General features: G+C 36.3%; 1 protein-coding gene across 8 annotated transcripts in view; it reads left to right on the forward strand.

The window, feature by feature from the left end:
• Window positions 1-22,847, forward strand: part of ACMSD (aminocarboxymuconate semialdehyde decarboxylase) — a 48,331-nt gene that overhangs the window by 15,558 nt on the left and 9,926 nt on the right. For 2 of the 8 annotated variants that reach the window (XM_052792327.1, XM_052792325.1), the window contains 5 exons: window positions 11,230-11,274; window positions 15,768-15,840; window positions 16,719-16,815; window positions 20,276-20,325; window positions 21,599-21,835. In XM_052792327.1, the coding sequence (XP_052648287.1) occupies window positions 11,234-11,274; window positions 15,768-15,840; window positions 16,719-16,815; window positions 20,276-20,325; window positions 21,599-21,835 (498 nt within the window). In that variant the 5' untranslated portion in view covers window positions 11,230-11,233. Of the gene's footprint in view, window positions 1-7,983; window positions 8,141-11,013; window positions 11,124-11,229; window positions 11,275-13,070; window positions 13,119-15,767; window positions 15,841-16,718; window positions 16,816-20,275; window positions 20,326-21,598; window positions 21,836-22,847 lie in introns of those variants that run through there. The other 6 variants (XM_052792330.1, XM_052792329.1, XM_052792333.1 and 3 more) reach the window with 5 other exon arrangements.

Below are 22,847 nucleotides of genomic sequence, written 5' to 3' on the forward strand. Positions count from 1 at the left end.
GCACCTTACAGGCTTCTCAGTGAAAAGAAGTTTGTTTTTTAAAATGGATAACATGATTGTTTACCTGTGACCATAGTATAAATTTACTGAATCATTTTTGAAAACACACACTTTAAGACTGTAACTTGGTGGAGCTTTTATGCTTCCTAGAGCATATGGAACCAAAATGACTCCTCAGTGGAGTCCCTGAGTTAGTAGTCTGGACTCACTCCACAGTGCTTTCAGTATAAATCGTGAAACCACTCTTTCTGTGCTCTCTTTGTGTGCATATAATAGTTAGTAGAGCTTGTTGCATGTAAATATAAGCAGGACTGAGGTGAACACTCAGGTATGAATGCAGCTATTAGCATGTGCTTAACTTAGTAGTGCTACCAATTCTAGTGGTCCTACTGTGTTTTAAAGTTAAGCTTGAATTTAAATATTTATTGGTGAACATGAATCAAAGCATATGTTTCCATTTAGAATAGAACACTCCGCAGGAAAGGCAAACTGTAGGTATCTTATTGGGGAAACAAAAAATCTTTCTTAAAAGCCATGGTAAAAATGTTAATGAGTAGCCTTCTAAAGGAGAAAAGCCGATACAACAGGTGATATTCTTTCCTATTCCTTGTGGAACTCACAGGCTAAAATAAAATTATCAGAGCTGGGTGACTGAATTCAATCATGGTTTAAGCCCACCAAATTGAGTTTTCTAGTCAGTGATGGATTTGGCTTTGGGATAATAGTTATTTGTAAGAGTAACCGGGATTTGCAAAACTTTTCTTTTAGCTGAAGCATTATTTCTAGAGGTGTTCTGTGTTATTAACACACAGTCTTATGTTGCTTTACATGGTTGGTTTACTAAAGTAATCCAAGTCCTAGCCACTATCATGCTAGGACTTGAAATAAGTGGGCACATCAACGATGTATGTAACTATGCTTTTTTACCTGCTATGTAAATGTCTTACTGCATATTTCTAACTTATTTGTTAGTCAAGAGTAGATTGAAATGCATAAAGCATTTTGAAAGATTACTGATTTGATTTTGTATTTTGGAATAGAGCTTTCGTTTGGGGACCAAGTTGTTATTTGTACCGGGATTTTATTTTTAAGACTTATAGTGTAAAAAAAAAAAAAGGATATTCATCTATTGAGATTAATCTGATGAGTTGAGAGCTACATCTAGTAATGATGGGGCACAACTTTCAGACAGAAGGTTAGTGATAGATTGGATGTTAGGAAAAATTTCTTCACTAAAAGGGTTATCAAGCATTGGAACAGGCTGCCCAGGGAAGTGGTTGAGTCACCATCCCTGAACATATTTAAAAGATGTGTAGATGTGGTGTTTAGGGACATGGTTTAGTGATGGGCTTGGCAGTGTTAGGTTTACGGCTGGACTCGATGATCTTAAAGGTCCTTTCCAACATCACTTTTGCTGAAGAGTAAAGAAATTATCAGATAATTTGCAAAGAAATTAGGTACCAATTTTGCTGTCTGGTTAACACATTAGTCAGAATTTTGCAGTTTGGATATCACTTTTCAATCAAATTGCTAGGGAACTTGTTTTACCTAGTAATACTTTTTTTGTGTTGAACAGTTACTCGTTAAGTTACCTTAACACTATGAACTGCTAATAGGATATTCTGTAAACATTTAATAAATAACAGTTCTGAGTCTGTAGAGCAGCAGTATGGCCTCTTCTATGTTACAGAAATGCAGTCTGACTTGTAGCATCACCTTCTGATTTAACTGTAAATTCGCTTATGACCAGACAACACAGCAATGCTTCCAGCAGTATTCATATTAGATTTGCTTGAAGTAGTGCTAACCGTCACATAATCCTCCATAGTGCTAGTCTTCACTCAGGGACAACACCAGTGGGAGAGTATGAGTATCGTGACTATCTCCTTATAGTCCCCCAGCAACAGACGGTATTTTTTCCAACTGACAGCATTTTCTGTGAGATGTTTGCATTAAGGTGGTAATCAGTAGGCCGAAAGTTTGCTTTGACTGCTGATACGGCTTCTGTGGAAGAAGTGGAATGAGTGAAAGTTTCAATATTTGGATCTTTCTTAATTCCTGTGATAATCTGACCTGTATTCTCACTCAAGTCTATAATTTTAATATCTTGTGGATTTCAAAAGAAACAATTTTGAGGCATAAATCCGATCTTGGAATTAATGTATGTGGAGAAATAAATCCTGAAACTTAAAAGATAGAAAAATATTTGTATCCAAACTCAGCAGGTGAAAGCAGGCTCCAGAAATCATCTGTGGAGGCATTCCTCTGCCAAGCCCCATCCTCCAGATGAATGAATAAATGCAGCTGCAGTACTAAACCCTAAACAGTTACATCATAAACATCTGCATAGTTGGAAAGGTCTTTGCTTTGGCGCTCAGTGCTGTAATCTACAGATATCAATATTCCTGCCTCTCAGAAACTCAGTAAATGCATCAGTCTAAAGCCATGGCCAACCACTTGGCCAACACTTACTGGGAGCCAGGGTTTCATCTTAGTCCCTTGCAGAAGATCTCTTTGGTGACAGGGATTCACAGCTACTCAGAAATGATGGAACATAAAACTTCATGCTCAAGCAGACCTTGAGGACCCAGGAAGAAGCCTGTTTCATTAGCCCAGTGCTAGTACCACAGAGGAGGCATAAGCACATTTCTGCAGTGTTCTAGAGGCAGGTGTAGGAATTTGTTGAAGCAGCTGAACAAATTCAGATACTAGGTTTTTCTCTTGGTTCCTTGGCTTCCTTTCTGAAGCAGTAAAAGCTCTGAGAAGACAATTCTTATCCCCAAAATTCAGATACCCCCAAACAGTGGCACAGAGAGGCCTCTGCAAGGAAAGCTGGGAATTCAAGTATCTAGCACACGGAAAAAAGTTGTTAAGACAGCATTTAGCAACAGTTACTACTTATTTATTTATTTTAGACACCAACCTTCCAAATAATTGCAACAATCTCAGATGTTACCATGGGGTATTAACTTGAAAATTATGACTTTTTAATATCAGTATCTGTAGGCTCCATTCCATCTGTTTTTTCTGGCCCACATTTATGCTACTGATGTCTGTCTGGTTGGTCCTGCTGCATAAGAGTGACGCTTGGCCTGATACGTGCTTAAATAGAGTCTTTTTTATTTGTTTGTGTCTACACATGGAAAAAAAAGTTCTATTTTACTTGTACTCACACTTTGGAAAATTTCTACCTAATTATCATTTTTGATAGAACATTTCTATGCAAGATAAATGCATGGTAATTGTAAATTGCAGAATTGAAATCGTAGTATATTAAGAGAATAATTATATTATTTAAAAGATAGCCATATATTTTCTTTGGTTTAGAATACTAGTTGAGTTTCAGCAATGTAATATTTTCTAGAAACCTGAAAATAAATGAGGATTTATTACAGCTTAACTTGCACAGCAGAGAACACGGTAATGGTCAGGAATTTGGCATAGGACACGTTGTTTGCTTTCACCACTGTGTGATTCATCAGAACTCTTGCTAGGCTAGTAGTCACAAAGCAGTGCAGTGTGCTGCCAAGGGCATCAGCAATCTTGGCCACCTTGACACTATAAATTTTAGTGACACAACTGTGGTGGCTATGGCAGGTCTAATAGAGAGACCACCTGGTGAGCATCATCCTGAGCTTGTACAGCCATGAAGCTTCACTACGCAAATTTAATAGCTTAGATCTTCGAAGCATCGGAGATGCATCAGTACAGCATCACATCTGAGCTAAAAAGCCCAGCTTCTCTGCAAGGCTAAACTGACTCAGATACAGACCAGCATCAGCTCTGACGTTTGTCTAAACAGAGGCTCTTTCAGTTGTTTGTTTCTGCAAAGGCTTTTGAATAACAACATGAAAAATCTACTCTACTTGTCTTCAGTATTTAATGATGAATATACTTGCACTGCTGCCATCTTGAGCTGATTTAGTTGGCTCTAGATTGGAGATATGTGTACCTTACCTGTTGCATTCTGTAAATGTGTCTAAATGAAACACAGACATTGCAATCCAGCTAGCTGTGCAAGCCATCAGGAGTTTAGACAGTCACACTGGAGTGTTTGGTACGTGGCATTTAAGCACGGGGAATCATAACGCCACCGGCTCTCTGGGATACATCTTTGTTAAGGACTTTACTGATGTAACTGTACCTGGACATGTCCTCCTGGTGTAGCTATGCTAGGTACACTAATGTCTTCCTATCAAAAATAGCATCGACTGTAAAGCACTTGAGATCTATGTATGGAAAGTGCTACATGGGAACTGCATAATGTTATTCCTCATTAGAAGGGAAACCATAACCATTGTTATTATTCCCCATAGAAGGGAAAGCATATCACTTCCACTAAAGTCTGTGTTCTCTGGAGTCCCAGCAGAGGATTAAGTTCTGTGATTAGGCTAATTTAATAGGAGATGTTTAATTATTTGATACCACACAAAAAATAGGATTACTGACTTTTGCATCCTTTCCAAATGTGACATTTCCAAGCAGGTCTGTAATGGCAGTCTCAAAGGACCGGTGCAGTCCCCAGCACAGCCAAAGGACAACCTGTTGCTAAGCAACCAATACAAGTGCGCTGCTCAACATTTTATTTCATTTGGAAAGGGACGTATTCTTTAAGTACTTCATCTTAGCTACTGAGCACAAAGAGTTTTCCATGTGCTTTTTGAGAGCTGTGCATATGTGTAAAATAGCCAATTTGCACAAACAAATGTGCAATTTAAAGAGCAGGTGCCAGAGAAGAACATGCAAAACTGAAGGTCTGAAAAACTGGCACGAATATTTTAGCCCTTTCTAACATCAGCGCCCTGAATTTGCCTCTTTGTTTCTGTGTTCACCCTAGTTGAAAATGGGCTGCCTTGATAGCATGTATGTGGCAGAGCTGTCTGCAGAGTTTACCGATGTTTGTTGATGCACCCTCTTTTGAAGAATGCTTTGTCATGGTTTTCCCACTGATACAAGGAAATACTTTCTCCCTGATAAACAAAGGCCAGAACTAGACCCTGACTTTCCAGCCTGAAGACTCTAAATCTCAGATTCTGTAATTGTTTCAGAAAAGCAGCTAAATAGCTTTGGAAAAGAGCATTTATTGCTTTACATCTAGCACCACTTTCACTTTACTCCTTGTCCCTATAGTGAAATAAAACCCTATAGTTCTGCTAGACTTGTGTCTGTGTATCTGAAATCAGCCCTGGCCTGAATAGTCTCTAGCTAAATTGTCCTGAAGGAGTTGTTCATCTTGTTTCCCAGTCTAAAACCACACAAATAGAGAGAAGGCAATGCACACAAAAAATATGGGAAGTTGGTCAAAATCAAGAATGCAGTTTGGTTTCTAATGGCCATAATAAATGCACGTTGTATTGCATGTGATCTTGAAGACACATATGCCATGAATAAGTGTACTGAGGCAGGTGGGGCTTGCCATCTTAATGTATGGAGGAGGCTACTTTTGGCTGGGAAGAAGTCTGTATGCATTTTAGTTCTCCCTAGCAGATATAGCAAGTACATTCATTGACTGATCTCTTTTTTTTTTTTTCTGACTAGCTTTGTGGTCTCATCCAAATGCTCTAGGATGTAAATTATTTGTGAGCAGCCCAAGAATGGCTACAGTTCAGGTCTTACATGGGCCCACAAATGGTAAAATATAACTTTCTGTTGCCCCAGACATTGTGCATGTGAAAGTTTCCATCTGGTCATGACCTCCTGCCTGGCAGACAGCACAGTGAATTTAAGCTCAGCTCTGCCTGTGTAGGGCCATCTAACACAGCTGTAGGTTTTCCTGGCTGCTGTTAGCAATTCCTGCACCTCAGTGTCACCTTCCAAAAATTCACAACCAGGTGGAGACAGATAGCAATGGCCATGCTAAAAGCCATCGTGTTGCACTAGGACACGAACTCAGTATAGAGACTGAGAGGCATAAGTCACTCACTGTTATCAGGCAGATTGTCCAAAACATCAGTGAAGGTGTCCTGTTTTTCAAACACACACACTCAAAGTAGGTAGGGTGCCTGGGTAACTGAAGATGCTTTTGTTTGTAGCCACTGACGATCTTTCTGCTGATGATCCAATGGATCATATTGGATATAGACAGATGTCTTACTGTCCCTTTGATCAAGTGAAATGGATACAAATTTTGCCTTTGACTGGTATGGTTTCCAGATGATGTGTTTTGTTAAATGAAATGCAGTGTGGGAGTACTGCGCTGTTTGCAAGCTAAGCTGTGTCTTGGGAGCAGCACCTAACAACTACATCTTTTTTTAGAGCTGAGAAAAGTAAAGCACAGTGTTGAAGAAATGCTGCTGATGCCTGCATGGTAGCCTGCAGCTATGGTGACTTAAGAGAAGAAACTAGGTGTCTTAGACTATTCAGATACACAAACCTCTTCCTGGCCCTCTCCTTCACTAGTACTTCTGCTTTCTGTCCTTAAACAGGGAATTGTCTTCCTGACATCTCTTTATTGAAAGACTCACCTTAACTCTTTGTCTTGTGTCTATGGATTCAGAGGATTCACGCCACAGAGTTCCCACAGCTGAATCAATACTTTCTTATATCTGCTGTTGTATATGCAAGAACATTGCTTGCCAACAGGCTAACACTATAGTGCTAGATCATATAATGTAGCTGTCACATTTGGGAGCAAGAGAGCAAATTTGCTGCTTAACCTGGCAGCCTGGTCATGAAGAGATTGGTTTTGATTTTTAGATGGAAATAATTGCTATTTTCAATCCCATGCATTTGATCTATTAAAGTGAGTTATTGGCTGTCCTGCTTTATTTAGGGAATACTCTCCCAAAGCTGCTGCTTCCTATTTCTTTTGGACATTCAGTCTTCAGCGATCTCACGTTGCAGAGAAGCACACCATCAAGAAAGAAACCTACCGTGTCACAAGGAGTTGACTTGAAGAATAACTCTCCGAAGGTTAACTGACCAAATCAAAAGCAGACTTGCTTAATCAGTGAACAAGCAGGGAAATACAAGAATCCAATTTTTTTTTTTATCAAGTCCAAACTAAATAACAAAGAAAAAGGATGAAACAAAATCGGCCACTTGGTTTTCAAGTTGCTTGATTTCAAGTTGTAAGGTTCACAACAGCATTTAGTTTTGAAAAAAACAGCATTTTTCACTAGAAACAAATAAACCAAGAAATGGTTAACCAGCTTTTGCAAGAAGATGCCATGTGAGTAGCATACATTGAAAGAAAACTGTAGAGGAAATAAATTACAGACAAAAATACAGCACAAATAAAAGGCAGGGGTATCTTGAGGAAAGAAGTGTAATACTAAATTGAGTAAAGGGCAAAACATGAGAAGTAGTTTCACAGAAAATCTGAGCTAGCTCCAGTTAAACTTAACTTAGGATGCAGGAATTGTTTGCCATATTAGCTGGTGAACTCCAGAAGCATTAATTACTAAGGTAATCTGAGCCATTCTGCCAGATCTTGAGCCAGCTTGAGAGGCTGTAAGCACCAGTATGCAGTAGCATGTGTAAATATCCTGAGTGAACCAATAATCAGAAGGGGGAAATAAAGTGCAGAGCATAGATTTGGCTACAATTCAATATTTCTGTGATTTTTTTATGTAACTTCAAAGAAAATGCAAGGGAAGGAAAAGAGAATACATGAGGAGGTATGACTATCTACCAAGGGTATATTATATGCTCCCTACAAATTATTTCAGAATCTAAGAGGGAGAAAGAAGGAAATTCAAGTCAGCATGTTTAATACATTTATTCTAATTCAATTTTATTGAATTATTTTCAACTGTAAACAAGCTTGCATTTTAGATTCTGTGTAAAATTAATCCCTTCATAGTACCAATATAAACATACATTTACCCTTTGCCCTCAGTCAGCTGTAGTTTATGCATTAACAGGGACTTTCTGCTAGAAGCCTTTGTTCTTTCAGAAAGCCACTCCTCTGGGATTTAGGCTCCCCAATTGGCCACTGTACCGAGCTCTCCTGATAAGACAGCAGGTGGATCTGAACTGCAGCCAAAATTAATAACCTGCTGAACCAGAGACAGGAAGGATAGTAGCAATTACACAGAAAACATTTTCATTGAAGGAGTATTTCTCCTTTGATACTTCGAAAATGAAAATTGATATTCATAGCCACATTCTACCTAAGGAATGGCCTGACCTAAAAAAGGTAATAAAAGTTTAGATATTCAGTGCCTTATGTTAGCAGCAACCATTTCTACTAATGTAATTTTTGAAAGAACAATGAATGAAGGGTTCTGTTATAAATATCTCTAGGGTTTTGTCTAATTTTTTTTTTTCAGATATATTTGTATTGCATTACTTTGCAAAGCAAGAGTCCCAGTAAGAAAGGGATGGAAAACTGGGCTCTGTTGCCCACTCTTTATTTAGTCTGAAGCAATTCGTATCTTTTCGCTTGTTTTTTGGTAAGACCTAAAATTGTCAAATGATGAGGTGTAAATTCCACTTTCTTGATAAAAGCAGAGCTGTCAGGTTCCCAAATGGTACTCACTTTTGTTTTAAATAAGAGAAATAAGCAAATATTAGACAAGATTAATGTTACTTAAGACAAAAGTCATTCATATATTATACCCACAGGTATCAAGGTCATTAACTTCACTAGGACTGGGGTCACTCTAAGTACAGTTAACTGATGATGATGATCATTTTACTAATATCTGTTATTTTTTCAGTTACTGGAAAGAAGTAGCATATTGTATTAAAAATACAAAATCTCAGTTGTCAGAACACTGAAGCTATAAGTCAACTTGCCTTAACTTTTAATCTTTGTATGGTATTATTATTATTATTATTCAATGACATAAATTTATTCTTGTCAGTAATAATTTTCATGATCCTGTGAAAAGTATTTGAGAATGGAAGGTGTCATTTAGGTTTTCATGTAATAAATCTAATCCTTTTTAGATTATCAAAATCCATGTAGTCATCTCATTCTGAATTAGGTTTTAGAGTTATTGCCTAAATAATTAAAATCACAATTCAGTATAGAGATGTCTGATCACTTTTTGACTCATAAGGGATCACATCTCCAATGCTACAAAGGGTACTGGAAAAGATCACATGAAACTATATTTATATATAGTTTATACACACATATATAAAAAAATTATTTGCAATTAAAAATTGCATTCAAATTTTCTGGATAACTATTTTTTATAACTCTTTAATGTTTCCATTCATGATAAAAAATCAGAGTAAAAAAGTGAACACCTGTGTTGTTGCTTCTTTCCTTATTGTAATTCTGTGTTGGCCGTAGTTTGAATGAACATTCCCTGTGTCTGACAGTAGTATGGAACCATTTGATTTCATTGTGCCTGTCTTTGACAACAAAAGAATACTATTATTTCAGCCATGCTCTTAGGCATCTGACACACTAACTGAAACTCTGTTTTACACTATACTTTCTTTCACTTAATTATTTTGAGGTTGATGATGGCAAATTCTCACGTCAGTGTTTCATATGTATTAGCTCTGTGTTTCTGTGACTTTAAACATGACAATCCAGTATCAGTTTAATATTAGCCAGAAAGCAGCTGGAAAATGTAAACAGCATATTAAAAAAAGTCACGAGAAAATGTGGCATTAAGAACATAAATAGGATTATTTCTTCATTAGTAGTGAAAAATAACATCATTATGCATAAAACCTCCTGGAAAGGAATGTTTGTTTCCTCATTTACCTAGAAAGGTCTTTTTAAACATCTATTTGGACTTCCTATTTGTAATAATAAGAGCTCCTCAATGAAAAACACATATACCTGCTACTTTTTGTTTCCTCTGTTCTAAAGATTGAGCGATTCAGTGGTTTATTAATGGGCCCAGAATAGAAAACAACTCTCAGAATTCCCTCGAGTCCTCTGAAAATTCAAGCCATTAACATAGTTCTCTGCATCTCATACATGGAAAACCAATGATGCAATCCTAACATGCACACAGTGCTAACCTTTTCTTTCTTTTTGCAAGCCTTATAAATACTGAACCTTGAACCTAGAAAATTATATTGTCAAGATACTTATTTAAGAGCTTAGGAACCCATAATAAGTATAAAAATTCATAGAAATAAATGAAATTAGGACTGTCAATATATCCAGCTAGTAACTGAGGGGAAGAAAGGAGAAAGTAGGTTCAAAAACAGACCGGTGAGTTTCTCTATTGCCCAAATACTCCTTGAGCACCTTTAAGGTACTCGTTTTCTGCACAGCTTACAATTGCAATTAGCATGGAGCTAGTGAAAACTTAAAGTTCTCATTAGGTGTCACTCACAAAATTTCCCCTAAATTTAAATATTTTTATCTCTATATATAAACCTATAAATTTATAAATTTAAATAAAATATACATAGCTACATAGCTAAACATAGCTAAATAAAACATACATAGCCTCAGTCATTAGCATCTCTGATTGGCTGAAGTCAGGAGGCTTGGCTCTGCATGCCTACAGTAGGAAAGCTCACAGTGGCATTAAGTAATGATTTGCTATCACAGGAAATTCAGGACTGTATTCAAACTGTTTACACTTCAGTGAAAGAAATGCCTGCTTTTACTGAGTTTACTTTGAAATGTTTCTTAACAGAAAAATGGGAATTCTGAGCATTGTTTTCAGTCTATTATGATATTTCAAGATTTCATTTATTTCTAATCTGATTATTAATGAAAGTAAAAGGAAATCAGCATCTTTTTTAGGTTTTGGGGTTTTTGCATAAACAATTTTGAATCTCTCTGGAAGAATCAATGAGCGTCTAAGCTTCTCCCTTTTAGCTTCTCTTGGCTGTTTAAATATTAATAGATGAGAGACTGACCTTCAGTCCTGCTGCTGAATCATGGAAGCTGAAAAGTGGAATCAATACATCTTTGTGTGATTAACTGATCACAGAGTGGAAAATTGTCAGCTCAATTTTCATATTGCCAAATGTTTGATTTAATTTTTTCTGTGTTAAAATCATTCCAGTTAGAACCTCAATATAGTAAGCAACTTCAAGCACTTTGAAATCAGTTCTAGGACTTAGTTAAAAATGTTGTTGAACTGGGAGCTAAAAGGTCAGATCTACAAACACCATTAGTCCAGTCCAGTTAAACTTCAGCACTTCTGCTGACGCCAATGGGGCTACTCATAAGCTCAAAGCTGAGCATATGCGTAAGCGTTTCTCCTGAATGAGGTACTGCTGGATTGTAAGAACTGAGATTTTTATTATCATTGTGGAGTGCTAACTAGCACTGGCTTTTTCTTCTTTCTTTCACAGAGATATGGATATGGTGGATGGGTACAGCTGGATCATCACTGCAAGGTTTGGGCTGTTTGGTGCTCTAAGCTGATCTTGTGTTGTCATCAGGAATACAAACTCACAGTAAATCTATTAAAAAGCAAAGTGGCAATAAGATTGGCTATGTCTTTGATACAGATTTATCTAGAGGTCTGTCTCCTATGAAGTAATATCACTCCAAGTCCTAATATACCTCAGTAGAATTTTTTGCTTGAGAGATGAAACCCACATTCTCTTGTACGAACCAGTATCGATTTTTCATCATCATCTCATTTTAACACTTGGAATGGATAGCTCTAAGGAATTCTTTTCAATAAGACCAGTCAATCTAAAGCGGATTACATGTAGATTTTTTTTTGCTTAAATGCATTCATCTATATGAGAAGCAAAACCAAAAGGAACTGGTATTTTAATAAAAGTTAAAAGAACTCAGAGGTGAAAATATCTTTGCATCTGAGTGAAAGGGAAAGTAATTTCTGTAACTTCATGACAAGGAGAACAAGTAGCAGAACAATACAGACAATCCATAGATTTGGGGACCATCATGTAGAAAAGTAGGAATGTGAGGTTTATTGGCAAGTAAAAAGCAGACTGTGTCTGATTTTACTTCACCTTTTTATCACCGCCCACTCTATTAACTTTGCAAAGGCACTTCTGAACTACCTTAGTACAACTGGAACAACACGTCTCCAGGTGCCGTGAGTCTATGCTAACATTCAGAATCCATCTTGATGGTACTGACATTAGCAGAATACATGTATTTACTCTGATGGGGACAGAACTGGTTTCTTAAAGGCTTGATTCTGGTCTCAGAGTAGAGCAAATCAGCAGTAATTTCAGTGACATTCACAGTGACACAACAATGTAAAACTTCTGCAAGCAAGATCAAAATGTTGCAGTTCATCTTTTGATAAGAGCATTAAAAAATTGCCAGTATAAGTGCTTTTTTTACAGGAGGGCACAAGGACCTAAGAGAGGTAAGGCTGATATGGCAAAATAATTCTCTTTGTACATTACTGTGTACATTAACTGTACCAGCTAGTTTTAAAGATGTTACCTCTGTTACCATATAATAACTTTGGCAGTCAGATATCCCTGTCTATCTCAAACACTGTCAGAGGAAGCCAGCTTCCTCCTGTGACCCATAAGTTCCCCACATCTAGGAATCTTTTGGAGAGCCTGTCACTGCAAATGGCATTGGCCTCTGGAAAGAGGGAGATTGGAAAGATGTCATTAAAAAGAGGTCTCAGGAGACCTCAGTTCACTTTCCACCTCACTTCATGTGTACCTGTCCTAACTTGAAAAACTTCATCTGTACTTGCCTACCACAGGAGTGTTGAGAGTTGTACAGATATGGAAGGGGTAAAAGCAGTGCAAGGTATTAGCCAGATAATTAAGGAAAAAATACAAAGACAGTAGAGGTTGTGTGGTTAAGAGCACAAAGAACAATGTGGATATAGTAAGCTGCAAGGCAAAAGATGCAAAGTTAAGAGCGTGAGTAGCTCAACAGTGTCAGCACATAACCCACCTAAAGCATGTGAAGCGTGCAAATAACTGGCTAAACCCAGCTATGTTATATAATGGCAGGCTGTATGCACAGTGTTTTAAAAAGGTTAATCTGTCTCCATCTTCTGAAATTCAAACATGATCTCAATATAGGAATTCTATGCTGAAAACTAGAGGGATAAGTGATAGAAAGATTTAGTACTTAGCATTTTCAGGGTGATAGTGCCTCTCTCTATTTGGGTGACCCTATAAAGAAACACAATCTTCTTCATTGTTCCTTTTTGTGACTTGGCTAATTCATTCATTCTTTGTAGAGATTCAACTTTTATTGTCTTTAGAGAAGCAAGACTTGCATCTTCCAGGTAACCAAAGTATTTAAGTATATAATGCCTGTTAATTTCAGTGAAACTAGGCATTCCCTCATCCCCTCATCACTTTGCAAAATCATACTTCTTTGTGATTGTGTATATGCTTATATTAACTGAAAAAAGCTGATAAAATGGATACAAGACTGTGTCTATTTATTGCAGTCTACTGACATATACACACTGTTGTCATTCTATAACATGCAAGGCTATGCTGTCAAATGCCTAACAATCATTTAGGAAAAAGGACCACAGAATATGAAGGTTGGGACCGAGAATGAGGAGCAAACAAACATTGTGCTGAAATTTCAGATCTGAGTCTAAGCAGGCATAGGGGAGAACAAGCCACCTGCTGAACCAAAGTGTGGATGGCACAGCTTCTGAGCTACATGGTAGGTGCAGGAAGGAGAGAATTGTTGGAGACATTTTTAGCAGCTTAGCTGTTTGTTACAGGTCTGATGCTAAAATTTCTTGCTAAAAATAGTTTGCAAAGGAACTTTGTGGCAAGTCAATAATAGCCTTATACACTCTGCAGAGAATTCTGTCTACCCTACTTCTGTCTGAAAACATTGCATGAAAAAAGTGCATGGCAAAATAAAATCCTGTTCGGGTGTGTGGAGCTGGGGAAGTTAACTCTTAAGATTAAAAAAAAGCAAAAGCTTCTCATATCATTCTGTGAAGAAGCATCAGGGTCAAACTGGAAGAAAATAATTACATGCATTTTTAAAGAAGTGCAATTTGGGATGTGACTAAGTAGTTTAGTGATGGGATAATTTTAAATGTAGCTTGCTGAACCAAACCACCCTGCTGGACTTAAATCTCTCTCTCTTAATTTCTACATAAATTAATTAAGCCTTAAATATCAGATAATGTTTAGAATAGAGTGGAGAAGAAAAGAAAAGAAAAAAGAAAAAAAGAAAAAGAAAAGGAAAGGAAAGAAAAGAAAAGAGAAAAGAAAAGAAAAAAGAAAAGAAAAGAGAAAAGAAAAGAAAAAAGAAAAGAAAAGAGAAAAGAAAAGAAAAAAAAAGAAAAGAAGAGAAGAGAAAAAAGAAAAGAAAAGAAAAAAGAAAAAAGAAAAGAAAAGAGAAGAAAAGAAAAGAAAAGAGAAAAGAAAAGAAAGAAAAGAAACAATGATAGAATTCTTTGGCTGTGCCCTTAGAAAATTGTGTTAACCTTGCAAATAAAAATCTCAGGTCTTTTGTGATATTTTCAGCACTGCATCCGTTGCTTTGGAACCTGAAAATTTTTTCCTGATCCATGTTTCATTCTTACTACTGCAAAAAACTCTGAGAATTTTTTTCCCAGTTGAGGTGTCTGAGTAAATACTCATTTTAAAAATACCAGGTGCAGATTAGTGGCAGTGTCTAGAGACTATAGCAATATGACTCATTTTCCAGTCACAGTGTTGGTGGACCAGATCTTTCTATCATTACATATACAAGCATGAATCTATTCATATGATCATGTTTTGCTTTCCTGCATAATCAAGTTTGTTGATGCCAACATACAATGCTGTGAGCTCAGCCTTGACCTGTAGCGTGTTGACAAAGAATCAGTTAATGCAAATTAAAATAGCAAACTGTTCAAATAATTCTTCAATGAGAACACCACATGGCTTATTAGAAACCTTTCCTATATTGCAAACCCTGTTGCAAATTTATCTCAGCATTTAAGTATGAGCACTGTGAAAGTTGCTAGTAAAATTACTATCCATCTAATATGGTTTTCAGTATTAGCAGAAGAAAATATACATGAGCAGGTGAGCTGCTATGCCTTAGCTATGTCTGAGGAAAGAATTAAGTCGCTTGTGTTCACAGAAATACTCCCAGTGGTAATCCAGTAAAGTCCACATGATCTAGTCATACGTGATGCAATGCTCAGTTCTACTCTGTCTTTTTCTCTACTCACACCCCAAATATTTTTCTGTTTATTAGGCAATCTGCAGCACTGCACTGATCTTTTTTTAATGTATTTGAGTGTATGGCTAGAGTTAACATTTCTGTCAGGTTGGAAAATCAATTTTACAAGAACCTGAAGTATTTTACCAGAGGATCAAGACTACATAGTTGTTATTACTGACTGTAATATTTCAAGTAATTTTCACAACCTGTGATACAGCTAACAAGTAACTTGACAGTTTGCCAAGGCAGCACAGTTAGATTTGTTGAAGGGAGCTTTAAAATATTCATTAGGGCGGTATATTTGGGAATGTATGAAGTTAATAACAAATTCAAGGTTACGAACAGTCTAACTTCTCAGAAGGAGGGGACAGAAACCAGCTCTGCAAGAAGTAGTAAATTTTATTAGTTATTTCTGGTTTAGCATACTAGTAGCGATTTAACAGGTTTTTTGTTTAGAAAAATAGACAGGATCCTAAATAAATGAATTTTTTATGAGGAAAAGTAAAGTGGCCTTTGGAGAGAGAGAATTCCCTTTCCAGAAGAGTCAGAAGACTGCCCTGTGCTTAGCTTCTGTTTACTGTGAAGGTGAAGGAATAGCTGCTGTGTTTTCTCATTTTCAATTTTCAGCTGCAGATGCAGTGTGTTCTCTGTCCAATACATCTGCTGCATGACTGAGCTTACCCATCCCAAATACACAGGGTCATGTGGATCTTCTGACTTTCCTCCATTCCATTTATCTCTATAGGAGCTTCAAGCAACCAAGAAATACTCAGGCCTTGCAAGTATTGGTGAATTGTATCTCATCAATCTGTGCAAGTGTAAGCCAACAGAAGGACTGTTTTGTCTGTCTTTACAAGTCCATAGAAGCATGTGGATACCTACAACTGTAACAGACAATTTACTTTGCTTAATGTGATGACACTGTGCATACTCAACCTCTTTGGACAATTGACAAATCAACCAAAAATTAAGTTTAAAAAGGAAGTTTCCATGTTCATAGTTAAAGGAACAGTATTCAATTTCATGACCTTGATAAGATTTTGAACTTTGTAAGTTTGGGAATTGATGGCATATGGGGAAGGTATTACACTAATTCACGTAATGGTTTTATACTGCAGTTAGGGTTTGTTTGGGTTTTTTTTCCCCAAATACAAATTCTTTAATAATTCTTTTCTTCCCAAGGAGAAAATGTAATCTGAAGACAACATAATAGGTCTCCTTTTGTCCCAGTATCACTGGTGATACGAAACAACTGGACTGAAATTAACAGAGTTGCACAATTATTTCTGTAGTTACTGGAATCATCATGATGCTATTGACTTTAAAAGAACACACGCATACCCAAGGGGAAAATTTAGCACAGATTTAATTAGAGCATTGTTTTGAGGTCAAAATTTGGTTTGAGGATAAAGTTGGATTAAGGTACCTGATCTCTTTTCCAAACAAACAGAGAGTGATATACATTGCAAAAGAAAAGGGATTTTTTTTATTATGAAGAATTAAATCTGAACTATAAATGACTGTTTTATTAATGACTTTTAAAATAGTCTTTGATTAAAAATACCTACTGAATAAAAATAAAAGAACAAAATTCTGTCACTGAATTTCTGCAGGGAGCACAATATACCCAAGCGACTATAAATTAGCATGCACTACTTTGTCACATGTATAATAGATGAAAAATGTCATTTCACAGGGACAGGCAAAGATGATGAAGGATGGAAAGGTTTTTAGAGTTATTCAAGAGAACTGCTGGGATCCAGAAGTACGGATTAAAGAGATGGACCTATCAGGTATCTCCATAAATGAATTAAAATCATTGTGTCTCATTTAGAATAACAGCAACTTCTCTGTTAATGCATCTGAAAGTGCTCAATAACAATATCAAAATTAAAAGTTTTAGCATACTGATTCATTAGTTTAAAGCTGTTGAAAGTCAGTGAAAACCGGTATGCTTTATACTCAGACTCAAATAGGACATGTTCCCATAACTTTCCTCATTTTCAGTAGCAATTTATTCCCCACATGGGCTCATTAATTTTGGTGGGATTTTTAAGGCAGTAAGGAACTAGTTGACATAAGTAAGGATGACTGACTCTAGACTTGAAAAGGCAACATGAATTCCAGGTAGAGAAGTGATTTACGTAGAAGAGAAAGCCCTTTCATTTTTGTTCCGAATGTTAAAAAGATTCTGTTTACTCCTAGGATTTTTTGTATGTTTGTTTCCTTTTCTAATATTTTTTCAGCTTAGGTGTTGCAACTTCATTCTGTATTTTAGCTAGAGGACTCTGAGCCTAGAGAACTGGTACAATTACTTTCTCAGAAAAGAGAGTTTTCCTGATTTAGAAAGAAACTTAACCAGATGCCAAATTTCCAGATTTATTTTCCATCAAGTTACTTACATGCCACTAAGTAAGGTTTGTAAGATGGGAGACTGAGGGTGAGAGAAGGAACTTCTAGTCTGATCAATTATTTTTGTTAGTTCTTATTGACACTGTAATTCCAAATTACTTTTGGGAGAGAAATACTATGTTGCTAAAGATTTTTTTTTCTCAGATTGAGGCTTGAATAATTCCCTACATCAGTTTCTCAGTAGACTAAACTTGAATATCTTCTCCAACTTTTCATAAGGAATAAACTTCTGAATTACTTCAAAGACCAGATATTTTATAAGTAGCATCTTTATGATTATTCATGGGATAGCATGTTCGGAGATACTTTGGGTCATTCTCCTTATGGAGGTTTACTGCAACACGTAACATAGGCCAATTTGGGAACTCAAGGGCTGGCGGGCAATTTATGTAAACACAATTTAGATAATTTTCAACTACCTCATTTTCACCCTGGAGAAGCAGTATTTCAAACTCCAACCATTAGATATTTAATGGGAATGCTAGAATGTCTTTGCAACCTTTCTGAAATATGCTGTCTTGACTAGACTGTAATCATTCCCTGAGTTAGCTCAGGGATTTTGGGGATTACCACGTCATTCAACCACAGTGTGGACCATAAATAGCATTTGGGCATCCTTCCCTTTCAGATATTTCCCTCAAACCTAATGGCAAGTTTCTACGAAACAATTCTGCCCCATCTATTTGCTGTAGACAAAGGGAAGACACAGGAGCAATTTTTTTTCAAATTTTTGCCACAACTTTCCGGAGAGAGAATGTATCATAAAGCCAACACCGCAGTATTTCTCCACAAACTAAACAATGCTCACTGGGTTAAAAAAAAAATAAAAATCTAAAACTGTGTGTTACAGCACCATCTGGTGACTTGTGCCATAAAAATGTCCCCTTTTATTACTGCACTCCAGAGATACAGGCATCAGCCAATCAAGTGTAAAAAAAAGTTCTTAGTGTTTTTCATTCTTACTGTTCACCTAATGATAAAGACTATGGGCCACATTTACTCTTTTTCGGTTTACAAAGCTGTAGCTTTAGTTCAAAGACCATTTTCTGTAACACAGGCCAAGGTAAATTATACCCAAAAATTTAACCTCCAAACATGGCATAATTTTGGAACAAAGGTGCAAGGAGTATCCCAGCTGAACAAAACTAGTATTGGTCACTGTAAGGTATTATTAACTCAGTGAGATAACTTACAGCTTGGTTGCTAAAGGCTTTGTTTGTGCAATGCCCAAGAAATCTTGCCAGTAATAAGAAATAGTAGCCAGTATATGAAAGAGACTAAATTAATTCTCATATGTCGTAGGTCTATTTGGTATATAAACCTGTGTCTTGATCTACTCAATAAAACAAGCTGTCAAGGTAACTCAATAAAATAAGCTGTAAAGGTAATTAACATCACAGTTCTATGATACAAATCATCACAATTTTGTTGGAGAAAATCCTTCAGTTAATCCTAACTGCCTTTTCTTATTATTTTCTCCTCTGTAAAACCCTCTGTAAAGAGGGTACGAAGTAGAGGTTTTTCTGTGCTGATTCTTCTTCCTAAAGCTAGTGTCTAGGAAAGTTCAGCTTGGAAATCTACCTTTAAGGTTTATGTTAAATTTGCTCAGAAGTGTAAAAATGGATTGAAACCAGATACAATGCTTATTGTGGAAAATGTGATGAATGTTCTCAAACATGCTAATCAAGTGTCTGGTAGCATATTGATGGATAATACAACTTAGGCTGTACTTCAGTATATGTGTAATTTTGTAGACCAAATCCTTAACCCCACACCATTGCTGCTGTACATAATATTAATCAGATCTTGTAAGAGATCTCTTGTAAGAGAGATGCCTGAGTCAGCTTCCCCTCTTGTATCCTACTTAAAATACTGAGAAGGAGGATAAATCATTTTGTTAAACATTCAACTGCTTTGGCAAAGTCATTGTCTTAGAAGAAATTCTCCTAGGTTTTTTTCTGCCATCTTTTGCATTTCATTACTAATAACCAAGTTAATTTTTTTTAAAACATGACAAAATATGTGCATAAATATTACAATCAGAACTGAAATAAAAAAAAAAATAGTTTTGCATGTAACTATTTAGTGAAGTCCTAATTACTGTTTATTGTTTCTTCTGTTGTTAATCTGCTAGGTTTGTTGTGTTCCTGTAACCTGTCACACACAAAGTTATGGTATAGATTTGTGTTTGAACAGAAACCAAACAACATAGACTTAATGGACTTTATTGCTAACACCAAAGTTATTTCTAAAAACAGACAGATTTTCTTATACATACAACCTCAGTAGTCCAGACACAGGATGAATGAAACCTAACACAATATAGCTTTGGGGAACACCTAGGAAAACATTGTTTAACAACCATTGTTAACACAACGTTGTTTATCTTTAAGCTGATTTACATATTTATTTATTAAATATATATGATAAAGGTTACCCCAAAGTAAACTTAAGGTACTGTATTCTGTTGGTTTAATGACACATTCATTTATGTGAGAGTAACATTATATTGCTGTTTTAATTAATTGTACACATACGTACCAAGTAATTCTAAAATCAAAATACTTAGTTTCACAAATAATCTAGTATGAGTACGAAGTCTTATTTTTCTTTCTACTTAGCAAAAATATTCCAATCCTAATAAACTGATACACTACAAGTTTTATTACCATAATCCTTAATTAGCAAAAAAAAAAAGATTTTATCCATGTCACTTTTAAGTCATTTAAGTCATTCCTTACCATTAAAGCTTTTACCTTCTACCTTTCAAACAAAAGTGCTTTCTTATTTAACATTTTACCAAAAAAAAGGAAACATTAATAACTGCTTTTTCTTACTCAGGAGTCACAGTCCAAGTCCTTTCTACAGTCCCTGTAATGTTCAGCTACTGGGTATGTTCCTACTAGCATGTTTTGTAATTCATATGTTACAAAAATTTTTAAAAATAAATGCATCCTCCTATAAATTGGGTGATTGAAGTAGTCACTAGAGCACTGAAGTAAATGGGGAATTGTTCTGCTGTGAAAAACAAAAGACAAAAAAATAGTCAAGAAGAGCCAGCAGGGGGTCCTGGCAAAGCTCCACTCTGGAGTACACTCAGTAACAAAGAATGAGATAACAACAGAATTTCTTCTGGGGACCTTATGGGGGTAGCTGGAAACAGGGAGAGAGAATTTACACAGCATGAATTCATGGTTAGCAGGTAAACATACATGTACAGATTCCATGAAAGCTAGACATTAATCAGCATTTTCTCATGAAAAAAAGAAGTTGAGAGAGATATTTGTGGTCTTACCCCACTTTCTTTTAAATGTGATGTGGGACTCATTGACCTAGAATGCTTCGAATCTTAAAATTCAGTAGCAAATTTAAATTAATATGTTCCCTGCATAGTGATCCTGAATGCATCAAAGAAATAAAAACAGTCTGAGAAGATAAATCATAGCAAAATGCTGTTCTAAATACATTCTCAATTTGGCTATTTAGCTATGTGTAATAAGTCAAATTGTTACAAGTAAACAGATATGCTACATTAAAAATCATTGTGTTAAGCCCACATATAAGTAATACCACTGATCATCAGAATTTATGGGAATATTTTCCATTAAATATGTATTAGGGGGGAAAACGGGAGACTGTGTGGATATTGCAGTTCCCTTATTAGAATTATGACTGTTATTTCCTTCTAAATGTTAGAGAGGTTTGCTCAAGTTTTCTCGGTAGAATTCTCATGCTCCAGCATCTCACATTTCTTATTTTTACCTCTTCAACTCCAATAATAGGAGAGTAAATATTCATTGCTGTGTTTAAAAAGTATATGCTGAGGCTTTTGCATTGGGATAAACAAAAACAGAGGACTGGTTTACAAAAAAGACCAGACACTTAAGTGCGTCAGCAACCTGGGATTTATTACACTCATCCTGAGCAGTAAAGGCAACAGCAGTTGATAAAATATTCAAGATAAGAAGCAGAACTGCACCCAGAGGTTTTAAAGCGAGGCAGAATTTAGCTCTACTGGCTTCCAGCTATTCAGAACTGTAAAGTAAATTTTAGTTCAAAACCTGTCTCTGAATTGTTTGCAGTGACATTTATCCAATATCTTCCAAAGGTGATAACATTTGAGAACTATATTTTAATGTACAATTCTGCTTAATATCTTACCAGGCCAAACCTCAGGATACTTTAGATCTAGCCCAGATATTAAATAATGACTTAGCTGCTACAGTAAAAAAGTACCCCAAGAGGTTTATTGGCTTGGGTACGTTACCTTTGCAAGCTCCAGACCTGGCTGTGAAAGAAATGCATCGCTGTGTGAATGAACTTGGATTTCCTGGAGTACAAATAGGATCCCATGTCAATGAATGGGACCTGAATGCGCCAGAACTGTACAATATTTATGCTGTGAGTAAATGTTTCTTTCCTTATTTTGGGGAATTCTGTGATATGGAATTCTGTCGACAAATATTTTGGGGCATACTCAGTCATCAACTAAATTTATAGATACATTAAAACAATTGAGCTTTCTAATCTGCTTAGTGATGAGAGAGATTCAGCTTTAATTATATATGATAATTCATTATAGGATATAATGACAATAATACAATGTAAAACATTCTGAAACATACTTTATAATAATGAATAACAAAATCTTTTCATGATATGAGTTCTCACTGTAGAGTTGCCTTCTTGGTTTGTGAGGATAAGTGCAGTATCAAATAAAGCATTTCTGTACTGTTTGCTCTTAGGTTCAAGTTACTGTATCCAATCCTATTGAGATAATTGATAAAACTCCCTGAGATTTTCAGAGATCCCCATAGAGGCAAAATACCATACAGAATTACGCAAATTGGACCAAAAGTTCCAAACTGAATGTATTGATTATAAAATGAATTTATAGATTGCATTTCTTAAATAGCCTTAGGTCCAGATGAGGATGGTCATTTGTCTAAATTGTGGGGTTTAATCAATGTACATTCTGTATCTGTTTCACAGGTTATTATAGCTGTCAGCTTGAAATTGATCCATAGAGGTTATTTTTCAGAATGCTCAGTTTCTTCAAGAATTCTGTTAGCGCAGCATCTGGAGTATTTGTTTTTATGGTCATATACAGTCAGTTATCAGCTTCCACTCTTGGAGATGCAGGCATTCACAGAATCGCAGCATGGCTGAGGTTGGAAGGGACCTCTGGATGTCATCTGGTTCAATGCCCTACTCCTAGAGCCAGATGCCCAGGACCATGCCCAGATGGCTTTTGAATATCTCCAAGGATGGAAACTCCACAAACTCTCTGGGCAACCTGTGCCAGGGCTCCGTCACCCTCACAGTAAACAAGTGTTTCCTGATGTTCAGAGGGAACTTGCTGTGTTTCAGTTTATACCCATTGCCTCTGGTCCTGTCACAGGGCACCACAGAA

Source organism: Harpia harpyja, chromosome 7 (genome assembly GCF_026419915.1).
Source record: "Harpia harpyja isolate bHarHar1 chromosome 7, bHarHar1 primary haplotype, whole genome shotgun sequence".
NCBI classification, from domain to species: Eukaryota; Metazoa; Chordata; class Aves; order Accipitriformes; family Accipitridae; genus Harpia; species Harpia harpyja.